This window comes from Antedon mediterranea, chromosome 6 (genome assembly GCF_964355755.1).
Source record: "Antedon mediterranea chromosome 6, ecAntMedi1.1, whole genome shotgun sequence".
Classification (NCBI taxonomy): domain Eukaryota; kingdom Metazoa; phylum Echinodermata; class Crinoidea; order Comatulida; family Antedonidae; genus Antedon; species Antedon mediterranea.
In genome coordinates, this window is record NC_092675.1 from 28,604,898 (window position 1) to 28,629,213 (window position 24,316).

Genomic DNA, 24,316 nt, shown 5'->3' on the forward strand with positions numbered 1-24,316 from the left:
ATCTCTCCAATTTACACCCAATTCTTTTTGCAGACTATTTACATTTCTGGAATTTAAGTTTTGGGTTATTTTTGACCAGTCTAGTTTAACCACATTAAGCCAATCTACACCAAGTAAAGTCGGTTTAGCTTTATAGTCAGCTACGTTAGCACTCAGATAGTGTATGACATTTTGTTTGTCAACAACTTTACACTTAATTTTTCCAATTAACTTAAGTTTCTCACCACTGTATGTTTTAAGAGGAATAACATCTGGGTCAATTTTAATATGACTAAAATATTTGTTGTAGGTATCAATAGACATTATAGTATCGTCAGCTTGAGTATCAATTAGCATTTCAAGATTAACATCATTTACGTTTAAAATGGTTTTGAAATGACTTCTATCTATCTTATTATTACTTAATACAAATATTGAATGATCACTGTCGCTATCATTGACACGTCTAGCTCGCCCTCGTGCACTTCCTGTTTGATTACCGCGTCTTCTATTACCACCGCGTGAACTTTGGTTGTTATGTCGCTGGTTGTTTCTACCACGTGAAGAATTTCCCTTGTGTGTACTCTTTGAATAACACTGTGTTGCGTAATGTCCTACTCTTGAACAACGATAGCATATTCTATTGCTAGCTGGACGCGATTTTTTTTTCCGTACGAGAGTTCCTCCCTCCATCGGTTCGTTTCGGACTCAATCGACTCTCTTCGGTATTCGGTAAAGTCAGCTCACTGATGCGTGACAACATAATACAATTTACATTTACAAACCGCGAGCTTACTTTCCCCGTTACTTTCACACAGGCTCTCACAATAGTAAAATGAATCTACACTAATACGTGTTTTGATGACATTAATTAATAAATACTAGGCCTACTTAGTAATTACATTAAGAACCCAATAGCATATTGGAGATATTTAGGTCTACGACCCAATAGTAGGTCGTATCAGATATTATTTTTTGAAGTTGAACGACCTTTTGTCACGAACGAGTAGAGAGGCTCTTTTATCGTTTATGGTATTGTAGCTAGCCTGTAGCTAGCCCATGGCTAGCCTAGCCAAGCTTGTGTAAGCCTATGCAAGGTATTACTTTTGAATTTAGAATGATTATGTACAGTAGGAATTCCTATGCACAGTGTATGTTTTTTATACCTTTTAAAATAATATTATTACCTTAAAGGTGTACGTATTAATTATCTCCAATCTTGAAACAAAGATTTCAGACTTTTAATAATAGGCAATTTTGGAGTTTTAATTAAGACTAGTTATAGACCTACAACTAATATTATTGTTTATTATGTGTATATGTAATTTGGAAAATTATAAAAAATACATGCAAAGTAAAAAACATTCAATTACGGTACTGACACGACTGCAATAGTACAAATACATTTAATAATAACACATTTTCCAGAAAGCTTATACGCCAGTCTAGCGCCCCCTATCTGGGTTGACTTATATATCATGGCCGCTGGTTGTTATGTTATTGTTGTGATATTTGGTTTTGACGAATAAAGATCTTATTCTACTTGAGTCTTACGTGTCCGGTCGTCTTTATTGTGGTGTGCCTTTTGCCATACTGGCGTGGTGGCAGCTATACGATTACGAGCCCACCCACCATTATTCGACTAGTACTGGTGAGTAGCCTACCCAATCTAGTAGGCCTAGCCCAACAAATCGAGCTAGCATATCATCACATACTCTACGCTTTCACAGGCGCCGATCGGCTGTTGCTTCACACGTGCAACTGACAACACCTAGACTTCTGTATATATTTCCTACCATGGCCGGTACTAGAGCACCCAAGCAATGGTGCTTAACCAAGAATGAAACTATAAATACATTCGAAAACTGGAAGCAAAACCTTATCTACACACTCTCACTTGATGAAAATTTTGCCCCATTTCTCCTACATGGTTCTGTTTGGCGTCCCAAAACCAGGGCATCCCCTCTTCACGGCTTAACTGACGACAATGAGGAGGTACCTGTTGCACGTCGTCATACCGCCCAACAAAAACTCACTATCCTTGAACTCATGCTCGGTCAGATCGCTAATTTTTGCCCTATAATTTCCCGGAATACCATTGTTAAAAGCTCCTCCTCACTTTCACAAATTTGGCAAACTATCCGACTGCATTATGGATTCCAGTCAACCGGCGCCCATTTTATTGATTTTGCTGATATACATTTACAAGATAATGAAAGGCCGGAAGATCTCTATCAGCGCTTAGTTGCTTTTGTCCATGATAATTTACTACGTCAAGACGGGGAAATTTCCCACCATGATGCCCAAATACAGGAGGACGAAGAACTTTCACCCTTGTTGGAAAATTTGGTAGTTCTTACTTGGCTCTCTCTCATCCACAAAGGCCTTCCTAAGTTGGTTAAGCAAAGGTATGGTACTGAGCTCCGCACTCGAACTCTAGCGTCAGTGAAACCGGAGATTTCTCAGGCTTTAGACTCTCTCTTAGAAGAGTTACGAACTGCGGATGATGCGCGTGTTTTTCGGTCATCCACATTTCGCTCTCCTTCAGCTTTCACACCCTGCTCCACTGATTCACGCCGAAATTCCAATCCTCGGCAGTCACTCTCCCGACCACAGTTTTCCCAACACAAGTCCTGTCCTATCTGTAAACAGAGCGGCCGATCGGACGACAAGCATTTCCTCAGTGAATGCCATCATTTGCCCGAGTCAGACAGGAAATACATGGCTAAAGCCCGACAAATCGTTGGCATCATCGATGATGATAACACCTCGGATGAGCCTGGTGATAATAGTGCACCGTCGACAGCTTTACGAGTCCAAGTTCGCCAGTCCCCATACCTTGACACATTTCACCAACACCACACAGCCAGAATCACACTAGACAGTGGGGCTACAGGAAACATGATTGCCTTTACTGCTGCCACTGCCCTTGGCGCCACCATAAAAAGTAGCACTCAGTCTGCCCATCAGGCTGACAGATCTTCCCCACTTTCGGTCGTAGGCGAAACCACAATTATTCTCACAAGGGACGACAGGGAATTCAAATTTGAGGGTCTCGTTGTCGAAAAACTTGACGTCGACATTCTTGCCGGAACTCCTTTTATGGAGCTAAATGATATCGCCCTCCGACCTGCGAAGCGGGAAATCAAATTGGGTGACGGTACCACGTACATCTATGGTTCCCAGGTACAGGGCCTTCACCATAACACGGTTCGCCGTGCTTGTGTGCTTCGTGCTCCTGAAGGGGAGACCACTATATGGCCGGGAGAATTTATCGAGGTAGCCATTCCGTCTGACTTCATCCAACAAGATGACGTGTTTGCTCTCGAACCACATAGTAAGGGTACGTTTCCTCGAACCTGGCCAAAGTTTGACTTGGTCTCTAGTGTTGCGGGAAGGGTACGTATCCCAAACTCCACCGACACACCTCAGGTCATCAAACGACACGAACATTTTTGCCAAGTCCGACCCACCTTTGTGCCATTGTCGGCCGAAAATGCTATTCCCCAAAAGTCACCATCTAAGCCCTGTAAGCCTCCTTCCTCTGTCGCGTTTTCTGATTATGTCAAGCTAGATCCAGACCATATCCTCCCACAGAATGTGAAATCCCAATTCCAAAATCCATTCTTACTGAATACGATGTTGTTTTCGATCCTATGATTAAAGCCTACAACGGCTCTGTTGGCCCATTCCAGGCTGTTGTTAACATGGGACCTCCTGTACAGCCTCCTCAGAGGAAAGGTCGAGTTCCTCAGTACTCCAGAGATAAACTGGTTGAGCTACAGGACAAATTTGATGAGCTTGAGGAAGTGGGAGTATTTTTTCGCCCCAAGGACGTCGGTGTCCAAGTCGAATATCTTAACCCATCTTTCCTTGTCAAAAAAGAGAGTGGTGGTTACCGTCTGGTTACAGCATTCGCCGAGGTCGGACGATATGCAAAACCCCAACCCTCCCTTATGCCGGATGTCAACTCCGTTCTACGTAACATCGCAAAATGGAAGCACTTAATCACTACTTACCTCACAAAATTAAGGCCTTTTACCAGATTCCTTTGTCTCGCGCTTCTATGAAGTACTGCGGCGTTGCCACACCATTTCGAGGTGTGAGAGTTTATGCCCGGTGTGCCATGGGTATGCCTGGTTCAGAGACCGCCCTCGAAGAGCTGACTTGTCGGGTACTGGGGGATTTGATTAAGGAGGGAGTAGTAGCAAAGCTTGCGGATGACCTTTATTGTGGAGGGGACAGTTTAGAGGAGTTAATTTACAATTGGCGGCGTCTACTCCAATGCATTTACAAGTGTGGTCTGCGATTGTCTGCTAGCAAAACGGTGATTTGTCCACAAACTACAACCATTCTTGGGTGGACCTGGTCCCTAGGTTCTATTCGCGCAAATACTCATCGTATTTCAACGTTAAAGACATGCACTCCACCACCGACGGTAAGAGGTTTACGCTCCTTTATCGGGGCATATAAGGTGTTAGCACGCGTTTTACCTCAGTGCGCATCTCTCATCGCTCCACTGGAAGAAGCCATAGCCGGCTTACAGTCCAAAGAAACAATACATTGGTACGATGCCTTACATGAAGCATTTAAAGTAGCACAGAACGCACTTGACTCAAACAAGGTCATAGTTTTACCTCATCCCGATGACCAACTGTGGATCGTTACGGATGGTGCTGTTAAAAGTCATGGTCTGGGCGCAACCTTATACGTTACTCGTGAATCCAAACCACAGTTAGCCGGCTTTTTTAGTGCTAAACTCCGTGCACGTCAGGTCACATGGCTACCCTCCGAGATCGAAGCTTTGGCTATTGCGGCAGCCGTTAAACATTTTAGTCATTTTATTATCCAGTCTCGACATAACACATGTGTCCTAACTGACAGTAAGCCATGCGTCCAAGCGCTTGAAAAGCTATGCAGGGGAGAATTCTCAGTCAGTCCCCGTGTGTCCACCTTCCTGTCCACCGCTAGCAGGTACCAGATTTCTATTCGGCACCTGGCAGGCTCAGCCAACGTCCCATCCGACTTTGCTAGTCGCAACGCTCCACCATGCTCAGTTGACAACTGTCAGGTTTGCTCATTTGTCAACGGCGCGATAGAGTCAACGGTACTACGTTCATCGATACGTGATTTCATTACTGGAGATGCCAAACTCCCGTTCACCAGTCGGCCAGCTTGGCTAGCCATCCAATCCGAGTGTCCAGACCTTCGGCGTGTAAAAGCTCATCTTATTCAAGGAACGCGTCCATCTAAAAAGTTAACCAATGTCAGGGACATTAAACGGTACCTTAACTGTTGTTCCATTGGAAGAGATGGTCTCCTTGTAGTCAACCGCACTGAACCACTCTCACTTAAGCATGAATGTATCATTGTCCCTCGCCCCGTATTAAACGGACTGCTGACATCACTTCACGTCCGGCTAGTCACCCAACTAGTCACCAACTTAAGTTATCCGTTCGCCGCCACTTCTTTGCGCTTGACTTGGACAAAACCATCGAACAGGTGTCAGAATCGTGTCATCACTGTGCCTCGATTCGTACTGTACCCACCACTGCAATTGACCAGTCCACTGATGATCCTCCGTCGAAGCTCGGAGTCACCTTTGCCGCCGATGTCCTAAAACGCGAGCGTCAACTTATTCTTGTTGTCAGAGAGACGGTGACGTCTTACACCCTTTCGTGTTTAATCAGCGATGAGAAGCACGATACTCTCCGTGATACCTTAATTCGCTTATGCATTGGCATGTGCCCCGTGGAAGGCCCCTCAGCAACCATCCGCACAGACCCTGCCCCGGGCTTCATGGCACTCGTCCACGATCCCGTCTTACTGCAACATAGGATTTCGATCGAAAGAACATCAACAAAAACCCGGTTGGAGAGAAAGCTGTACGCAAATTGTCAGAAGAGTTACTTCGGCAAGAGCCTGGTGGTGGTCCCATCTCACCGACGGTGCTTGCTGTCGCCACATCTCGTCTTAACTCCCGTATCCGAACACGAGGATTGTCGTCTCGCGAAATGTGGACACAGCGAGATCAGTTCACTCATGACCAAATCCCTATTTCTGACCGCAAGTTGATTATCAGCCAACAGCACCTCAGAGCCTCTAATCACGCGCACAGCGAAAAGTCTAAGGCACCCGTCGCGTGTGCAGCACCTGACGTTTCTATTACGGTTGGTGATTTAGTCTACCTGTGGACAGATCGTCGCAAGATCTGTGCACGAGATCGCTATCTCGTTGTTTCTGTAGATGGAAAGTGGTGCAACGTCCGAAAGTTTACGCACTCATAATTGAGAAGCGCTACTTATCGTGTAAAGAAATCAGAGTGTTTTACTGTACCGACTGACGTTCATCATTCTCCCACACCAACCTCACAACGCCACTGCGACACCTCTGATGAAGAACCTGATTTCACAGTTGATCCGTCTCCATTTCCTCCACCCGAGGTACCGTCAACTCTTTCTGCCTCTCCTAATGAGGTGAACGACAAGTCATCATCCATACAGACCCCGGAAGAATCACCAATGGAAGTTCCAGCACAGTTGTCTCATCGCACATCCACACGTTCACGCAGATTTCCTCTGACTACGTTCTTGATTTATAATGTTTCATTCGTATTATATAGTTAAGTTTCGACCATTCAATGTAGATTTTGAGTGCTTTTGCTTGCTTTGTTTTGTTTTTGACTTTTGTGTTTTCTGAGAAGAGAAAAAAAAAATGATTACGCCAGTCTAGCGCCCCCTATCTGGGTTGACTTATATATCATGGCCGCTGGTTGTTATGTTATTGTTGTGATATTTGGTTTTGACGAATAAAGATCTTATTCTACTTGAGTCTTACGTGTCCGGTCGTCTTTATTGTGGTGTGCCTTTTGCCTGACTGGCGATAATTATATGTGATACTATCATCAATTATTAAATTTATAAGCAAGCATGTGTTTCTATACATTATAGTAGAGCAGTTAATGACATGAGCTGTGCATTTTATTACCAAAGCATGAAACTTGGCACAAAGTTTCTTTGATGTATATAGATTCAAAATATCGGGGGGTGCCAAGTGTCCAACGTCCGGTATGGCGGCCATCTTGATTTCAAAATGGCCACCATAAAAACAAAAAATCTTCAAATCTTGGCAACTATACACATTAGAGACTTAATTCTGGTCTCAAATTGTTCACAAACTATATATTTCTATTTGCTCTAATGAAAAGTTTCGTCCAGAAATGACGTTTCTTACAGTTTGACCTTTGACCTTGTATTTGTATATCTCTGTAACTACTGGTCATTTTCAATCGATTTTGGTGTCATTTTGTTCAGAATAAATACATTTATATTTGTAGTAATGAAACATTTTCACATAAAATGACCGGAAATACAATTTATGACCTTTGACATTAATTTATTGATTTTTAATTATGTGAATATACTGTAGGTGGTTTTTGTTGGTCTAAAGTGCACCTAATTTTGAACTTTAACCTGATAGGCGTAATTATATTAAATGATTAATGGACTTAAATTGTATATAGTACATAAAATTGGTAAACATTGTGCTTGGTGGTACCATTAGTTCAATGATGTTGGCACCTTCTGATTCGCTAAAAGTTTTAATAGTTTGACAGAGGAAATAACATACATGTTATTGAATACCGTAAAACCTCGAAAAGGTGATAGTATGAGCTTCTTTTCGAGACAGACTGTATTTGATTGTCAAATGAATATAGTATGATGATCGTGTTTATATCAATATATTATTAATGACCTTACAAAGAACCCTTTCTATTTCAACAATTAAGCCATAGTTATTCTACAATTTATTGTTTTCCAAGTGGTAGGCCTATTTTGATTGCATCTTATTTTTGTATGCTTCCTCGGTTAATATGGTCCTAACCCTCCTTCTTTGTCTGTAGATGATCTTATACCCCATTCTTTGTCTGTGGATGGTCTTTACCCGCTTCTGTGTCTGTTGATGGTATTATTACACCCCTTTCTTTATGTGTGGATGGTCTTACACCCATTTCTTTGTCTGTAGATGGTCTTACACCCCTTCTTTGTCTGTGGATGGTCCTACACTCCCTTCTTTGTCTGTGGTTGGTCCTACACCCTTCTTTTTCTGTGGATGGTCCTACACCCCCTTCTTTGTCTGTGGATAGTCTTATGCACCCTTCTTTGTCTGTGGATGGTCTTATAATCCCTTCTTTGTATGTGGATGGTCTTACTTACACCCCTTCTTTGTCTGTGGGTGGTCTTACATCCCCTTCTTTGTCTGTGGATGGTCCGATGGTCCTACACCTCCTTTTTTGTCTGTGAAAAGTCTTATACCCCTTCTTTGTCTGTAAGTGGTCCTATACCCCTTTCTTTGTCAGTGGACGGTTCTACACCCGCTTCTTTGTCTGTGGATGGTCTTACACCCCTTTCTTTTTCCGTGGACGGTCTTATACCCCCTTCTGTGCCTGTGGGTGATCTTATACCCCCTTCTTTGTCTGTTGATGGTATTACACCCCTTTCTTTGTCCGTTGATGGTATTACACCCCTTTTTTGTATGTGGATGGTCTTATACACCCCTTTCTTTGTGTATGGCTGGTCTTGCACTCCTTTAATTTGTTTGTGGATGGTCTTATACCCCTTCTTTGTCTGTAAGTGGTCCTATACCCCTTTCTTTGTCAGTGGTGGATGGTCTTACACCCCCTTCTCTGTCTGTGGACGGTTCTACACTCCCTTCTTTGTCTGTGGATGGTCTTACACCCCTTTCTTTTTCTGTGGACGGTTTTATACCCCTTCTGTGCCTGTGGGTGATCTTATACCCCCTTCTTTGTCTGTTGATGGTATTACACCCCTTTCTTTGTCCGTTGATGGTATTACACCCCTTTTTTGTATGTGGATGGTCTTATACACCCCTTTGTGTATGGATGGTCTTGCACTCCTTTAATTTGTCTGTGGATGGTCTTATTTCTTTGTCTGTGGATGGTCTTATACCCCCTTCTTTGTCTGTGGATGGTCTTATATCCCCTTCTTTGTCTGTGGATGGTCTTCTCCCCTTCTTTGTCTGTGGATGGTCCTACACCCCTTCTTTGTCTGTGGATGGTCCTACACCCCTTATTTGTCTGTAAGTGGTCCTATACCCTTTCTTTGTCAGTGGATGGTCTTGCACCCCCTTCTTTGTCTGTGGACGGTCCTACGCCCTCTTCTTTGTCTGTGGATGGTCCTATACCCCTTTTTTTGTCAGTGGATGGTCTTATACCCCCTTCTTTGTCTGTGGACGGTCCTACATCCCCTTCTTTGTCTTTAGATGGCCTTACACCCCTTTCTTTGTCTGTGGATGGTCTTATACCTCCTTCTTTGTGTGTGGATGGTCTTACACCCCTTCTTTGTCTGTGGATGGTCTTACACCCCCTTTTTTGTCTGTGGATGGTCTTATACCCTCTTCTTTGTATGTGGATGGTCTTACAACCCCTTCTTTGTCTGTGGATGGTCTTACACCCCCTTCTTTGTCTGTGGATGGTCTTACACCCCCTTCTTTGTCTGGACCCACTACTTTGATTGATTAAATTAGACATTGTTTCTTGTATGATTAGGAAACCAAGACCTTTAAAGTGAAAGTCCACAGGTGGATGCCTAAACAGGTCTTGTACAGAACAGTATATTGTAGGTCCATGTCACTAATTTGAGGATTACTTGAATAATTATATTGAGATGTCTTTTACGAATTGATTTAGTTCGGATTTTGCTAAAAAATCAATGACTAGAGAAAATCGAGGAAAAGGATTCAGATAAAAGGTTTACAGCAAAGGCCCATTACCATAAAAATGGAGTACATTTTTTTAGATGCAACAAAAAAACGATTGACACATCACAGTTTAGCAAACATGTCGGCATAGATGAGCTCAGTGATCTGTCATACTTTATGCCTATCCTATCACATCAAAAGTTAAAAATTCAGAATAATAATTCCGTGTCATTTATTTCGGTAAAAAAATTAGGTGCATTTATACCAATTTAACCACATACAGTATGTTCACATAATTATATATGTATTGTCAAAGGTTATAAATTGTATTTCCAGTCATTTTATGTGAAAATGTTTCATTACTATAAATATAAATGTCTTTATTCTGAACAAAATGACACCAAAATCGATTGAAAATGATCAGTAGTTACTGAGATATACAGATAAGAGGTCAAAGGTCAAACTGGAAGAAACGTCATTTCCGGTCATTTTTGGACGAAACTTTTCATTAAAGCAAATAGAAATATGTGGTTTGTGAACAATTTAACACCAGAATCAAGTCTCTACTGTTTATAGTTGCCAAGATATGAACACTTTTTGTTTTTATGGTGGCCATTTTGAAATCAAGATGGCCGCCATACCGGACGTTGGACACTTGGCACCCCCCGACATTTTGAATCTATATACATCAAAGAAACTTTGTGGAAAGTTTCATGCTTTGGTAATAAAGTGCACAACTTGGCTATTTTTATGGCGTTAACTGCTCTACTATTACAACTTACAAGAATACATGTTACTAATACTAGGCCTGTATACAATTTTTCAAATGTTACACTTAAAAACCTGAAGAAAATTGTAATTTTCTTGATAAAAACATCTGCTAGTGTTACTTCTGTACATATAATTTCTAACCTACTACTTCATTTTATTAAAATAAAAAATAGTACTGTAGATGTAAAAATGTACTACATTGAAGCACACGTACGTAGGGCTAGGCTAGCTAGGCCTTGCTTGTGACGACCAACAAAGTGCTGCTGCTGTGTGTGTGTTACTGTTTGTGAATCTGATGGTACATACATTGGTTTGTGGCTGCCTATACAGTATTAATTATTAAAATTCTAGGCATATTATTATTATTACAATGACGTTCAGTACTACTATTAATATTTATTATTATATTTACAGTGAGTATAGTATTAGGCCTCTAGTATGTATAAATCTGTCACTCGTGCAAAAAAGCCAATTGCATGTTGCTGCAGACTGTCCGCCATGCGGTATGTCTACTAGAGGGAGTTTGTGTCCGCCAACCGGTACCTTGTCAAATTGCCCGACGATTCCATTTTACAGTGGGTAATTACTGTAACTAGTACAATAGCCCGGCGAATCCATTTTACAGTGGGTAATTATTGTATCTACAGTGTGGTAGACCGTCAATTACTCGTATTGTTATTACTTATACTGGTATTTGATATACTGTGTGTAGTTTTTTGTTCTTTTTAATTAATAAATGACCTTTTACAATTGTCTATTGTGATTTTTTAAAACATTGACGAATTAGAAAATATTGGCAACAGAGGGCGCTATTTTTACATTTATAACAGAGCCATAATGAAAGAGTAAGTAATACGACCAAAGATCTCTCTAGTGTGGTACAGTTACACTGTTCTACAATTTTAGTATACCGTAACAGAGTAAACCCCCTATTGAATTACAACAATAATACGTTGCATGCTCCTACGAATTTTACGCATGTTTTGGGGGATACAGAATATTTTAGCTTAGTTAAAATTTTAGGTATCCCGACAGTTTTGTCTAAAGTACTCTCACATGCATTGATGGGCTACTCATAAACTCATACTCATATAACTCATTACAAGTCTATGATTATTCATTATTATTATTAAAAATGGTTATTATCATTATCTTGCACCCTATAGCGCTCTCAGAATTTTATCTATAATATAATTATAATTATTTGTTTAATCTTAAGTTGTTTTAGGCCCGTGACATTATGGTTAATTGTTTATTATTATTTTACAAAGGAAAACGGACGTACGCCAATTGAAGAGGCCCAAAAACATTAAAGGCATCACATAGGCCTACACACGTGTATAAAGAAATAATAATTGGGGATACACAGCTATTTAGAGACCCATCCGTAACACCAAAACCCTTAATATAATAATAATTTTTCGGGCTAGAATAGGTGTACCCCATGAAATCAACGGGTATTTTACAGAATATTCAAATCACCACCTGAACCGTATAATTGGTATACCATTTACTGTAGGCCTAGTAACCCTACCACATTGTAGGCCTAGTTCTTGTATAACAAAATGATTATCTTTACTTGTTTATTACAATGATAATATTAATAATTTTTCTAATTCGTCAGATAACGCATTGTACCTATACCACCAGGATCTCGAAAACTTCAATCAAATAATGTATATAATAAATTAATTCTTGGCCCTCTCCTTTTTTCATGTTTTTGCAAATGGATACAAAATCCAATGCTGGGAGTCTAAAAATATTGTAGCCCCGTAACAGATTATACCCTTCCAGTATCTATATACACCAAGGGATACAATATATCACGGTCGACTGTATAGGAAAGGTACCCCCCCCCCCCCCTCCGTGACAGATTGAACACCCTATAACAGTTTAATAACTATCTATTATAGGGGGTGCAATTATTACGGTCGACTGTCCAGAATATTAGGTACCCCCGTGACAGATTGCACCCTCTATTATACCAGTTAATAACTATCTAATATGCAGTTTGTCCACCAGTGGGAGTTTTTTTTACTTTTTTAACTAAATAATTTGGCTAGGTGTGATCGTGTATTTGAGCTTGGATGGGGAGGGGGGGGGAGTTTATGTTTGGTCGATAATGTTGAACGGAAGGGGTAGGAGGGGGTATGGTGTGCATGGATATGCCTACATCGTGTGTAACTGTAACAGTGTCCGCCAGAAAGAGCTTTTAAGGGCTTCTTTACATTATTTTATATTTACATTTATATGGATCAATTACAAATTATAACAGGCAACAGGTACGTTATACAATAAACATCAAATAAGCCGTTGATTTCATCGCCTAAAAAACGTGCCAATATTTGTTATAACGTAAAAGATATCCCAACTATCCACTAAAGAGAGAGGTTATTAAATTACAATATTCTGTCACCAAAAAAATGATATACATTTAATTTTTTTAATGTGATAGGCCTACTTCCAGACGGTGACAAATTAGAGTCTTGACTATACATCGTACCGTTTTTTAATGTCCGTTTAAAAATAGCAGAACAGAGAAATGCAGTTTGTTTTAAAGGCCTAAAGATATAGGCCTAATATGCAGTTTGTCCTCCAGAGAGAGTTTTTGGACGGGCCTAAGTTCTTTTTTAACTAAATAATTTGTCTGGTTGTGATCGTGTATTTGAGCTTGGATGGGGAGGGGGCGTTAGTTCATGTTTGGTCGATATGTTGAACGGAGGGTGCGGGGGGCGGGGGTATGGTGTGAAGGGATAAGCCTACACCGTGTGTAACTGGATTGTCCGCCAGAGAGATTTAAAGGGCATCTTTACATAAATTTGTATTTAGTACATTTATATGTATCACTTACAAATTATAGAAACAGGTACGTTCTATATAAACATCAGATAAGCCGTTGAATTCATCGCCCAAAAACATGCCAATATTTGTTATAACGTAAAAGATAGCCCAACTGTCCATAGAGAGAGAGTTTATTGAATTACAATATTCTGTCTGTCATCGAAAAATATATGATATACATTTAATTTTTTTAAATGTAATATTTCCAGACGGTGACAAATTATGTCTTGACTATACATGATCGTACCGTTTTTTAATGTCCGTTTAAAAATAGCATAGAAATGCAGTTTGTTTTAATATAGATAAGGCCTAATATGCAGTTTGTCCACCAGAGGGAGTTTTTGGACCTAAGTTCTTTTTTAACTAAATAATTTGTCTGGATGTGATCGTGTATTTGAGCAAATGGGGAGGGAGTTCATGTTTGGTCGATATGTTGAACGGGGGGGGGGAGGGGGGATATGGTGTGTAGGGATAGGCCTACACCGTGTGTAACCGAATTGTCCGCCAGAGAGAGTTTAAGGGCATCTTTACATAAATTTGTATTGAGTACATTTATATGAATCAATTACAAATTATAGCAACAGGTACGTTCTATATAAACATCAGATAAGCCGTTGATCTCATCTCCCAAAAACGTGCCAATATTTGGAATGAAGGGGGTTGGGGAGATATAGTGTGAAGGGATAGGCCTACATTTGGCGATATTCTGTCACCGAAAAAAATATGATATACATTTAATTTTTAAATGTGATACTTCTAGACTGAGACAAGTCTTGACTATACACATACACATCGTACCGTATTTGAATGTCCGTTTAAAAATTGCAGAGAAATGCAGTTTGCTTTAATATAGATATAGGCCTAATATGCAGTTTGTCCACCAGAGGGAGTTTTTGGACCTACGTTCTTTTTAAACTAAATAATTTGTCTAGGTGTGATCGTGTATTTGAGCTTGGATGTTTGGTGGGAGGGGGAATGGTGTGTAGAGATAGGCATACATCGTGTGTAAGTGTCCGCCAGAGAGAGTTTAAGTGCATCTTTACATTAATTTGTATTTAGTACATTATTTATATGGTTCAATTACAAATTATAGCAACAGGTACGTTCTATATATAAACATCAGATAAACCGTTGATTTCACCGCCCAAAAACGTTCCAATATTTGTTAGCTGTCCACTAGAGAGAGAGAGTTTATTGAATTACGATATTCTGTCGCCGAAAAAATTTGATTTACATTTAATTTTTTAAATTTAATAATTCCAGACTGAGATAAATTATGAGTCTTGATATACATCGTACCGTTTTTTTAATGTCCGTTTAAAAATAGCAGAGAAATGCAGTTTGTTTTAATATGGATATAGGCCTAATATGCAGTTTGTCTACCAGAGTGAGTTTTTGGACCTATACGTTCTTTTTTAACTAAATAATTTGTCTGGGTGTGATCGTGTATTTGAGCATGGATGGGGAGGGGAGGGGGAGAGAGTTCATGTTTGGTAAATATGTTGAACGGAGGGGGAGGGGGTATGGTGTGAAGGGATAAGCTAAGCCTACACCTTGTGTAAGCGAATTGTCCGCCAGAGAGAGTTTAAGGGCATCTTTACATAAATTTGTATTTAGTACATTTTATATGGATCCATTACAAATTATAGCAACCGGTACGTTCTATATAAACATCAGATAAGCCGTTGATGTCATCGCCCAACCGTTTACGTTTATTTATCAATGTTAATTTAGCGTTGAAATCCAGTCGATTTTGGTTAAAATGATATGTTTTCAATGTTGAAAAAAGATTGAAAGTAGGTAGTTATAAATTATGCTTACAGTATTACGTTTCTTTAGCAATCTCTTTTTAACGTTAATTTAACGTTAAAATCGTGTTGGCATTTTTGGTTAAAATGACAACATGTTTTCATCATTAATAAAGGTTGAAATTATGTTTTCATGTTTTAACTCCATTACAGTATTACGTTTCTATATCAATCTCATTTCAACGATAATTTAACGTTATAATCGAGCTGGCTTTTGATTAAAATGGCAACATGATTTGAATTGAACATTGTGTTACGTTTATAACACAATATAATGTTAACGTTAATTCAACGTTAAAATCCAGTTGGCATTTCTGGTTAAAATGACAACATTTTTTCAACATTGAATAAAGGTTGAAATTACATTGTGTTAACGCCATTATTACGTTTGTTTTTCAATCTTATTTCACCGTTAAGATGTATTGTCCTTTTAATTATTTAAAAAAAATTAATATTTCGAAAAAAAGTTGGTCATTTTGAAGTATCATTAATAGTTATTAACTTTCACCAAAAATGTGTCGAAAAAAGTTGATTTAAAATTAAAACAAAACTGTAGACACAAGTATGAATATTTTCATAACCCAATTTATCCATTTTTACTAACTTAACCCTATTTTTGCATGCAGATGTCATTTTTCCATTCGTCTACAAGCCTTTCGTTTTACTATTACAAATGTCTTAATTAAATGCATGCACTGTGTTGAAGGGTGACTGCAGTATGTTTGAATTTACAGTTTGTCTGTAATATTTCTGCTACAGTATTATTCTGTAGTATTCTTAAAGATATGCTACTTAAATTAGGGGTGTATTCAAAAAAATAATCATAATGAAGGTTACATTGATTAAACATTAGGCCTAAATTATTACCCGAACCTTACTTTCTTTAAAAAAAAAAATACAAATAATAAGTCAATATTCATGATAGTTAATACGCTTGCTCCTATGGAATTTATAAATTATATCTTAGGTTTAGGAAGTCTTTTTATGTTTTACATTGTAATGTAAAACTCAGACCAAAAATCCTTTTTTTAGATTTCACACATCATTTTTAAAAAGGTCATCTTGTCATCTGTTTTATAAAACTGTATGTACTGTGAAACAATAAAAATGATATGAAAAATTAATATGATTTTAAAATTATGAAGAATCAGATATACAGTAATTCGGTAAATAATGGACAATGTAGTACACAGTAGTATAACAATAATAGTATAATAATATGCTGCGCATGAGGCCCGGCCTTGCTAGTTAATAATAATATAGTATTATAATTATGCAAAGGCTGGCCACCGGCGACGGTTTTCAGCCGTTCCTACAATACGGACAATGCAGTTATTTTTTTTAGGCCTACGTTGTGTGATGACTAGCATTAATTTGTTTGTTTTAAGATTGTTATAGTTTTGATGTTATTTTTTAATGTATTCATCATGTGGAGATCTAAGATGGGATAAACCACCTGCAAGAAACAGGTTAGATTCACAGAATATTCTACTGATAAAAATATTGTAGGCCTATATAAAAACCGAACAGAAAAGATTCGGTATAGGCTACAAAACACCTCGGATTATGGTTAGGTATATCAAACTGCCATTTGGATATGTCGACGCAACTCTAGGAAAGGGACGCTTTAGTAACGCAATTTACTTACAGAAACAAAGTACATATAATTTTTCCTTCTAAAAAAATGGTATCGTCAGGAATATGTTCCCCCTGGCAGACATACCGCCTTGCAGACATACCGCCTTGCAGACATTACAGAAACAAAGTACAGATATTTTCCCTTTAAAAAAAATGGTATCGTCGAAAATATGTTCCCCTGGCGGACATACCGCCTGGCAGACATACCGCATGGCAGACAGTCTGCAGCAGGATCTCTATCAAAAAAGCTGCTCACGTTTTGTCTTGTGGTTGCTGTCACGCATCAGTGAGCATCGGTGGCTTACCGAAGAGTCGATTGAGTCCGAAACAAACCGATGGAGGAACTCTCGTACGGAAAAAAAATCGCTAGCTGGACACTGTGAAGCGGTATGGCCTGGTGTAGAACCACATTTATTACATTGCTTCGCTTGAGTTATTTTATTAACTGAATGATCTGCCTTAGTCTCGCCACTACGACTAGGCATACTACTACTAGTATTATCACCGTTCTCCATTTCATTAGATTGTTTAGTTGTTAGTTCATTTGTCCTACCATGTAGAAGTAACTTATCTAATGTACATCCACCCGTTTTCAAACCAAATTTTCTTAGCTTAGAATCTGTTGTCGATTGAATAATACTGTATGTGATTTAATCTCTCCACTAATATCATGGAAATCACACTTATCAGCTTGTTCACGTAGTCTAATGTGATACACGTCAATGCTCTCACCTTTATTTTGCTGTAACTTTCTAAATTTCGATCTTTAAAATTCACTGTTCGATGATGGTAAGAAGTAATTTTTCAAAGCTTCTTTTGCCTGTACGTATGTTGTACCTTTATTTGGTAGCATTTCAAATGTGTTAAAGTTACCTGGGCCAATGAAGTGTAGCAGCAGTGCTCTCTTCCTTACGTCAGCAGTCACGTTCGCCGCCACTAAGTAGTTATCAAACCTGGCGATCCATCTCGCCCATTCTTGTATGGTTGGATCAAAATACTCCACCGATATGTCAAATTTAGACATTATTGCTTACTTATAACAGGGAGTTGTTATTAGACAACTCCCTGCTTATAATATCCACGGAGTTCACTTATCCACAATTCTCGTCGCCAATGTTGTATATTGTGCTCTGGGAATGAATGATTAGTAAGTATTTCCAAAGAATATATATCACAAGAATGAGTATTCCGCGATTTTCGCATGAGAAATTTGTAACAGAGAGCTCCAGAGAGTGATGCCCGCCCTCATAAGGGCGGATGTATACATACTAAATAAGACTTGATTTAATAGATATTATACATGTCACATTAAATAGAATTATGATAATATATTTTGCAATTGTAAACTATTTTATAATACGTATTTATTAACAAACTAGTGTACATTCACTTTTACAGACAATTATTTACTAACATGCTAAGTTAGTTCACAAAAAAAGCCTAACACAGCAACACCAAAAATCAACGAATCGTTACTCAGCACGGCCTATTCTTTACCATTGCCGTGTACTACTCTACGCCCGGTAAATTAAGTATTGTTTTTATGATATAAATTAGTATAAAATACATGTTATTAATAGGACAAAATGTTAAATATCATTAACATTTATTTGTTTTACCAGAAACAAGTTAAATATAGGAATATTATTAAACTATCGTTCGTGAAAACGCGTAAACACCAACACGCCCGGTCACGCTATCGTAGCGCCCGGTTGATAAAGCAAACTGTTTATACGGCAGTTTTTACTAAATAAATTGCATAAAACGAACAATTAAACATCCAAATAGTATTTAACATGATGTTGGCATGTAGTTTATAACATTTTTTATCATGAAAATACTACCGGTGGTCCAGCCTTTGATTAGTGAAACCGTCACAAAAAGTTGTATACATCCCAGATACATCCACACTTATGGCGGCGCCCTACCACATGGACAATATTACTGTTACAGGGAAAATCGCGGATTACTCATTCTTGTGATATTATATTCTTTGGTATTTCACTGAGAAATCAGACCATGTGCTAATGTTCAGCCATCTTGTAGAACTCCTTTATTAGTCTCCAATCCAGTCGTTAAATTGCTAATATGAATATATTACAAGAATGAACAATTATTATTTGATGAACATATTTAATGTGTTGTCTTTTGTAAAATATGAATTCTTTTTAAGTTGCAATTTTACAAAATAAAATTTTCATAAAATATCATTTTAATATTTGGATTTAAACGTTGAAAAATATTATTTTAAAGTAACATACTAAAGAAAAAAAGTAGTGAAATCATAAACTGTAGATACATTTCACTTTTAAATGTGATTCTTTGTTGTTGTTGTTTTTGCAGAACTTTGTATAACAACCAAATTAGTAATTTACCAGCTGATATATTTAATGGATTGGGTAATTTGCTATACTTGTAAGTATGTTTGTACACATTGTGTTATTATATTCTTATTTCTTATTATTAATAATTGTTGATAATAATAACTGTAATTTATTGTAAACTAATTATGAAATACCGAATTTAAGTGAGTCATATTTAGAACATTCTTTTAGTATAAATCAAAAATATTTAAGATGTTTGTTCTAACAAATTATTGTATTTAATGTTTTTTGTAATATGAATCTGTTTAAACTTGCAGTTTTACAAGATACTAGATCATACGTAAATGTTTGGCTTAAAAATAAGTTAAAACACTAAAGAAAACAGGAAACAAAGTACTGTATAGTGAAATCATGGTAACGTCAAATGTAGATAAATTTCACTTTTAAATGTGATTCATTCGTGTTTCTTTTTTCAGGTTTTTGAGTTACAACCAATTTAGTAATTTACCAGCTAAAATGTTTCAGGGTTTGAACAATTTGCAACGGTTGTAAGTATGTTTGTATGTTTCATTAATAATTGGCGATAATAACAATTGTAATTTATTATAAAATAATTATGAAATGACCAATGTAAGTGGATCATATTTTGAACATTCTTTTGATATAAATAAACAATACTTAAGGTGTTTATTCTAACAAACTATTGTAGTTTTTTTTTTTTTCTTTCGTGGGAATCGCCCACCTTTATTGTAATTTCTTCTCATTTTCATTAACATGACTTAACAGGTATTTATGAACGTATTCATTTACGAACCAATGTATAATAGTTAAATATTAAATTAAATACTTAAAACGATATAGATACATATTTGGCATAAAGGTAAATAGACTATACAGATGAAGCTATAATAGAAAAAAATACATTATACATATTGCATATTTAAAATTTTACTGTACAGATAAATTAAAATATTGCATATATAAAAATAGTGAATGAAGTAAAATTAAGGTAAGTTCTCTAAAATGCTAGTTTTTACATTTTTCCATTTTTTGTCTGCTTTCATAAAATTGCATGCGTATTCATCTGTAATTAAGGATTTCAATTCAAATGCAAACAAATTCCATATCACTTTATGTTTTTTCGTTTTTTCTAATTTTTCCAAAATGCATGATTTATAAATGCAAAATGTGAATAATGAAATAAGTTCATTTACAATTATGTTTCGTGTACCTGTTATTTTTTTATACCAATTGATAGTACCTTCTGTTGGAAAAAACTTAATTATGAGGTCATTAAATTTAAGCCATACATTTTGAATTGCTGTACATTCAACTAGCATATGTAATTCACATTCAATTTCTTGTTTACACCTGTCGCATATATTGTTTTCTACTATTTTCCAATCTAAGCCTTTTTTTACAAGGTAAAATGTTGTGTAGTAATTTAAAATTAAATTGTACAATTTTATTTATGTGCTTAAAGTTGTGTATTTTATTTGTCCATACTTTATACCAATCTAGTTCAGCATTATTGAACACTACTTCCCATTTTGCCTCTGCAAAGGGATAGGTAGCAATTTCATTTACAAAATGTCTATAATAAAATTGACCTTTGTTCTCTTTTCGGAACAAGGATTTCTCAATTGTGTTCACCTGTTCGTCATCATATTGGTCTCTCGCTATAGATTCTTTCCATTCAACAGGTATGGCATTAATAAGCAACATGTATTCTATTAGACCATTTTGTCTTTTGAATTATTTACTATAATATTGTAGCAGACCTACCACATAGCTTTTAAACAATTCAACATTTACTTTTAATTTGATTATTTATACATCCTCTATATATCTCTTTATTTAACCTCACATTGACAGGTTACCTTCCTGTTACCTTCACTTTTCTAGCTAATGGATTTTAAGAATGTTAATGACTCTAACAGAAAACCACATTAATTCTCTTAATCCTAATTGGTCAGATGAGATGGGCCAAGCCCAATATTATCATGCACTGACCACATTATTACATTTACCAGCATCTTAGCTACACCGTTTATTGCATTGTCTTATCAAATATTGTATATTGTATATTTTATCTATTTATTGAGAATCCTCACTTGATTCACTTTGAATAAATTGCATAGTTTACTGTATACATTTAGTAGTTTTATTTTACCGTTGTGCCGACAATTACTAAAGTGGTGACCCTCGACTTTCTTATACCGAATTTAACTTAAAATGGAAGGACAACAGCAACAACGACAGCTATACCGCAACCTCCAGCACAACCCCAGCACCAGGAACAACCTGTGGTGCCCGCTCCTGACGCAGCAACCGTCAACAGGCCAATTTATTCTGTAGCGTTGAAACTGCCTCCATACTGGCCCAATGATCCGATATTGTGGTTCACCCAAGTGGAAGCACAGTTCACAACGCGTGGGATTACAGTAGATGCTACAAAATACGCTTACTTACCGTAGTCGGATCATTGCAACCTGAAATTGCGCAGGAAGTTCGGGATCTACTTCTCAACCCGCCGACTGATAACAGGTATGTGAACTTGAAAGATACCTTAATACGTCGGACAACTGACTCCGACCAACAGCGCCTCCGCCAACTCCTGACGTCCGAGGAGTTGGGGGATAGGAAACCGTCGCAATTATACCGACGGATGTACACGAGAATTTAACCATGAAACGCTCGCAGCTGTTGCTTGAGTGAAAACCAAATATGCAGACGCTATCAAGTCCATCTCTGGACACAAGATGGAAAAACAGACATACTTACGCACACTATGAAAAGAATCGTCATCTGTACGCGCTCGGATCTATCTCGGCATGCTCAAGCAGTGGTGGCGCCAGCGGGGGGGGGGCTACGGGGGCTCTAGCCCCCTCGTCGGGGAGCCTAGCCCCGCCGTCGGGGAACACGGGTACTTTTTGTCGGGGAATATAATAACAGTAAAAAGCGTTCGCGTTCACTTCGTAGCTAGCTTCAGCGCCTAGAAAACCGCGACGTTTCATTGACCGTGAGAGTACGTCAGAGTGATATTATGCATTCATTATTGCCAGCGATCTAACTTACTACTAAACAATAGTTAGGTTCGCACTTGTCTGGCGGTATCCCTTTGTACGAATCGTTCAACGTTGGGTCGAGACGCGTGATATCAAGTTCCATCCAGGGACCAAAATGTGTAATGTAGTTATTTTCCAGGCGAAGTTTACCGACGGTTACCGAAGGGAACACGGGTACTTTTTGTCGGGGAATATAATATACAGTAAAAAGCGTTCGCGTTCACTTCGTAGCTAGCTTCAGCGCCTAGAAAACCGTGACGTTTCATTTGACTGTGAGAGTACGTCAGAGTGATATTATGCACTTTATATGCATCCATTATTGCCAGTGATCTAACTTAGGCCCTGTTCAGACCCATGGCGTTAGACCGTTTTAGCGTACGACGCTAAAAGAATGTGTGTCTGAACAGTTGGGGATTAGCGTACAACGCGTCGTACAACGGTTGTAGCGTTGTAGTGGAAAACGGTTGATAGTACCGTTTTAGCGTACGACGCTACTGTAAGTCAACGTTGTATCCAATCAGAACGTTTCCTGTTATGACGCGAAACAAGGTTTGACCCAGGCTGACATCTTGTATCGTCAATGTGTGAGATGGATTTCAATAACAAAAAGGCCAGAATAAATAAGGCCTAACTACACTACAAATACAACTGTTACAAAGGCTACAAACTATTATCAACTGATTACCATTATATTTTCTAACAAATGACATAAATACATGCACCTTGTATTTAAACATAGGGACTACGATCCCATCCGCTTTTAGGCCTAGCTAGGCCTAGAGCCATTCACGCATTTCATTCAAGCTAAAAACTAGCGTGGGACATCAAGTCACTCATTCATCAAGGCAGACTAGACTGGACAAGTTTAATGCTGAAAACCCCCTAACTCCTAAAAAATCAGTAAACAAACAAGGGGAGCTGTGTCCCTTTTATTAGCAAGTTAAGGGTTATTTTCAACCGACTGAACTAAAGAATATATATCTTTGACTGGACTGGATAGACTAATCACAATCATTGTTTTCTTCATCATTACGAGGCCTGCTTTATTTTCGTAACACAAGAGCCTGGGGAAAATGTTTTTTACTACAAAATAAAAACAATAGAAACAGAAATTTACTTTACTATATTTTTTTCTTAAATAAATGCTGAGGTATGTTTTATTTACGGCAAATTTTGTCATAATTGTAGGGCTGAGATCTAGGCCTATATACAGTGGAAATAATGATGAAAACACGTGGGTAAGAGCACGTGAATATGCAACTAGAAACAACCTGGATGACGTACTTCCGTTGTAACGATAATCGTACGCTATGGGTCTGAACACCTCGTTTTTTTCTCTGCGGTTTGTAACGTGACCTTGATAGTAACGTTGTACGCTAAAACGGTCTAACGCCATGGGTCTGAACAGGGCCTCAGTAAGAATGACACCCCTGCCAGGATCAAAACAATGGCAACCAGCAACAGTAATTGAACATCACAATACACCACGATCTTATGTAGTAGAACACAATGGAAAGAAATATCGCAGAAACAGAAAAGATCTTAAAACAGCAACAAGTGCAGCAAACCGATACTTTGAACCAGATCTCACATATGATTATAACACCTATCCAACAACCACCGAGACCAAACAATCATCACCGGAAATAACCATTCCCAAACAGAAAACGCCAGCCAATGCTAAACCTGATACCAACGAACCACCAGCTTACATAACCAGAAGCGGACGCACCAGCAAGCCACCTAATCGGTTGGACCTGTAAAAAAAAAAAAAAAAAAAAAAAAAAAACATTAGGCGCAGGAGCCCCGGATAGCGTTACGTTTGAAAACCCCAAAAAGTGAGGTTTTCAACCATTAGCGGCATGACTGATGTGAGTGATTAATATGTTTTACGGATGGTTTCAAGGACTATCCTACCAGTGGGCTGTTCACTGGTCAAATGATTGACACTTTGTATCACCGTTTGTAACTGGAGCTGTGACGACCTTTGTAACTGGAGCTGTGACGACCTTGCAAGAATACTAGGCCAGAATTTTTAATTGAAAATTGCCTTGGTATTAACATGGTAGTCCATGGGATTTAGCTAAAAAATGACCCTTTTCTCACACAAATTGCAAGAAAAGGTTTTTTTGATGAAATGTGTTCTTTAGACCCTACTGAACACATT

General features: G+C 38.1%; 1 protein-coding gene across 1 annotated transcript in view; it reads left to right on the forward strand.

Moving 5' to 3' along the window:
• Nucleotides 1-19,633, forward strand: part of LOC140052560 (uncharacterized) — a 42,285-nt gene extending 22,652 nt beyond the window's left edge. The window contains exons 5-6 of the mRNA XM_072098170.1: nt 19,101-19,172; nt 19,558-19,633. Of these exons, the coding sequence (XP_071954271.1) occupies nt 19,101-19,172; nt 19,558-19,633 (148 nt within the window). The remainder of the gene's footprint in view (nt 1-19,100; nt 19,173-19,557) is intronic.
• Nucleotides 19,634-24,316: the final 4,683 nt, after the last annotated feature.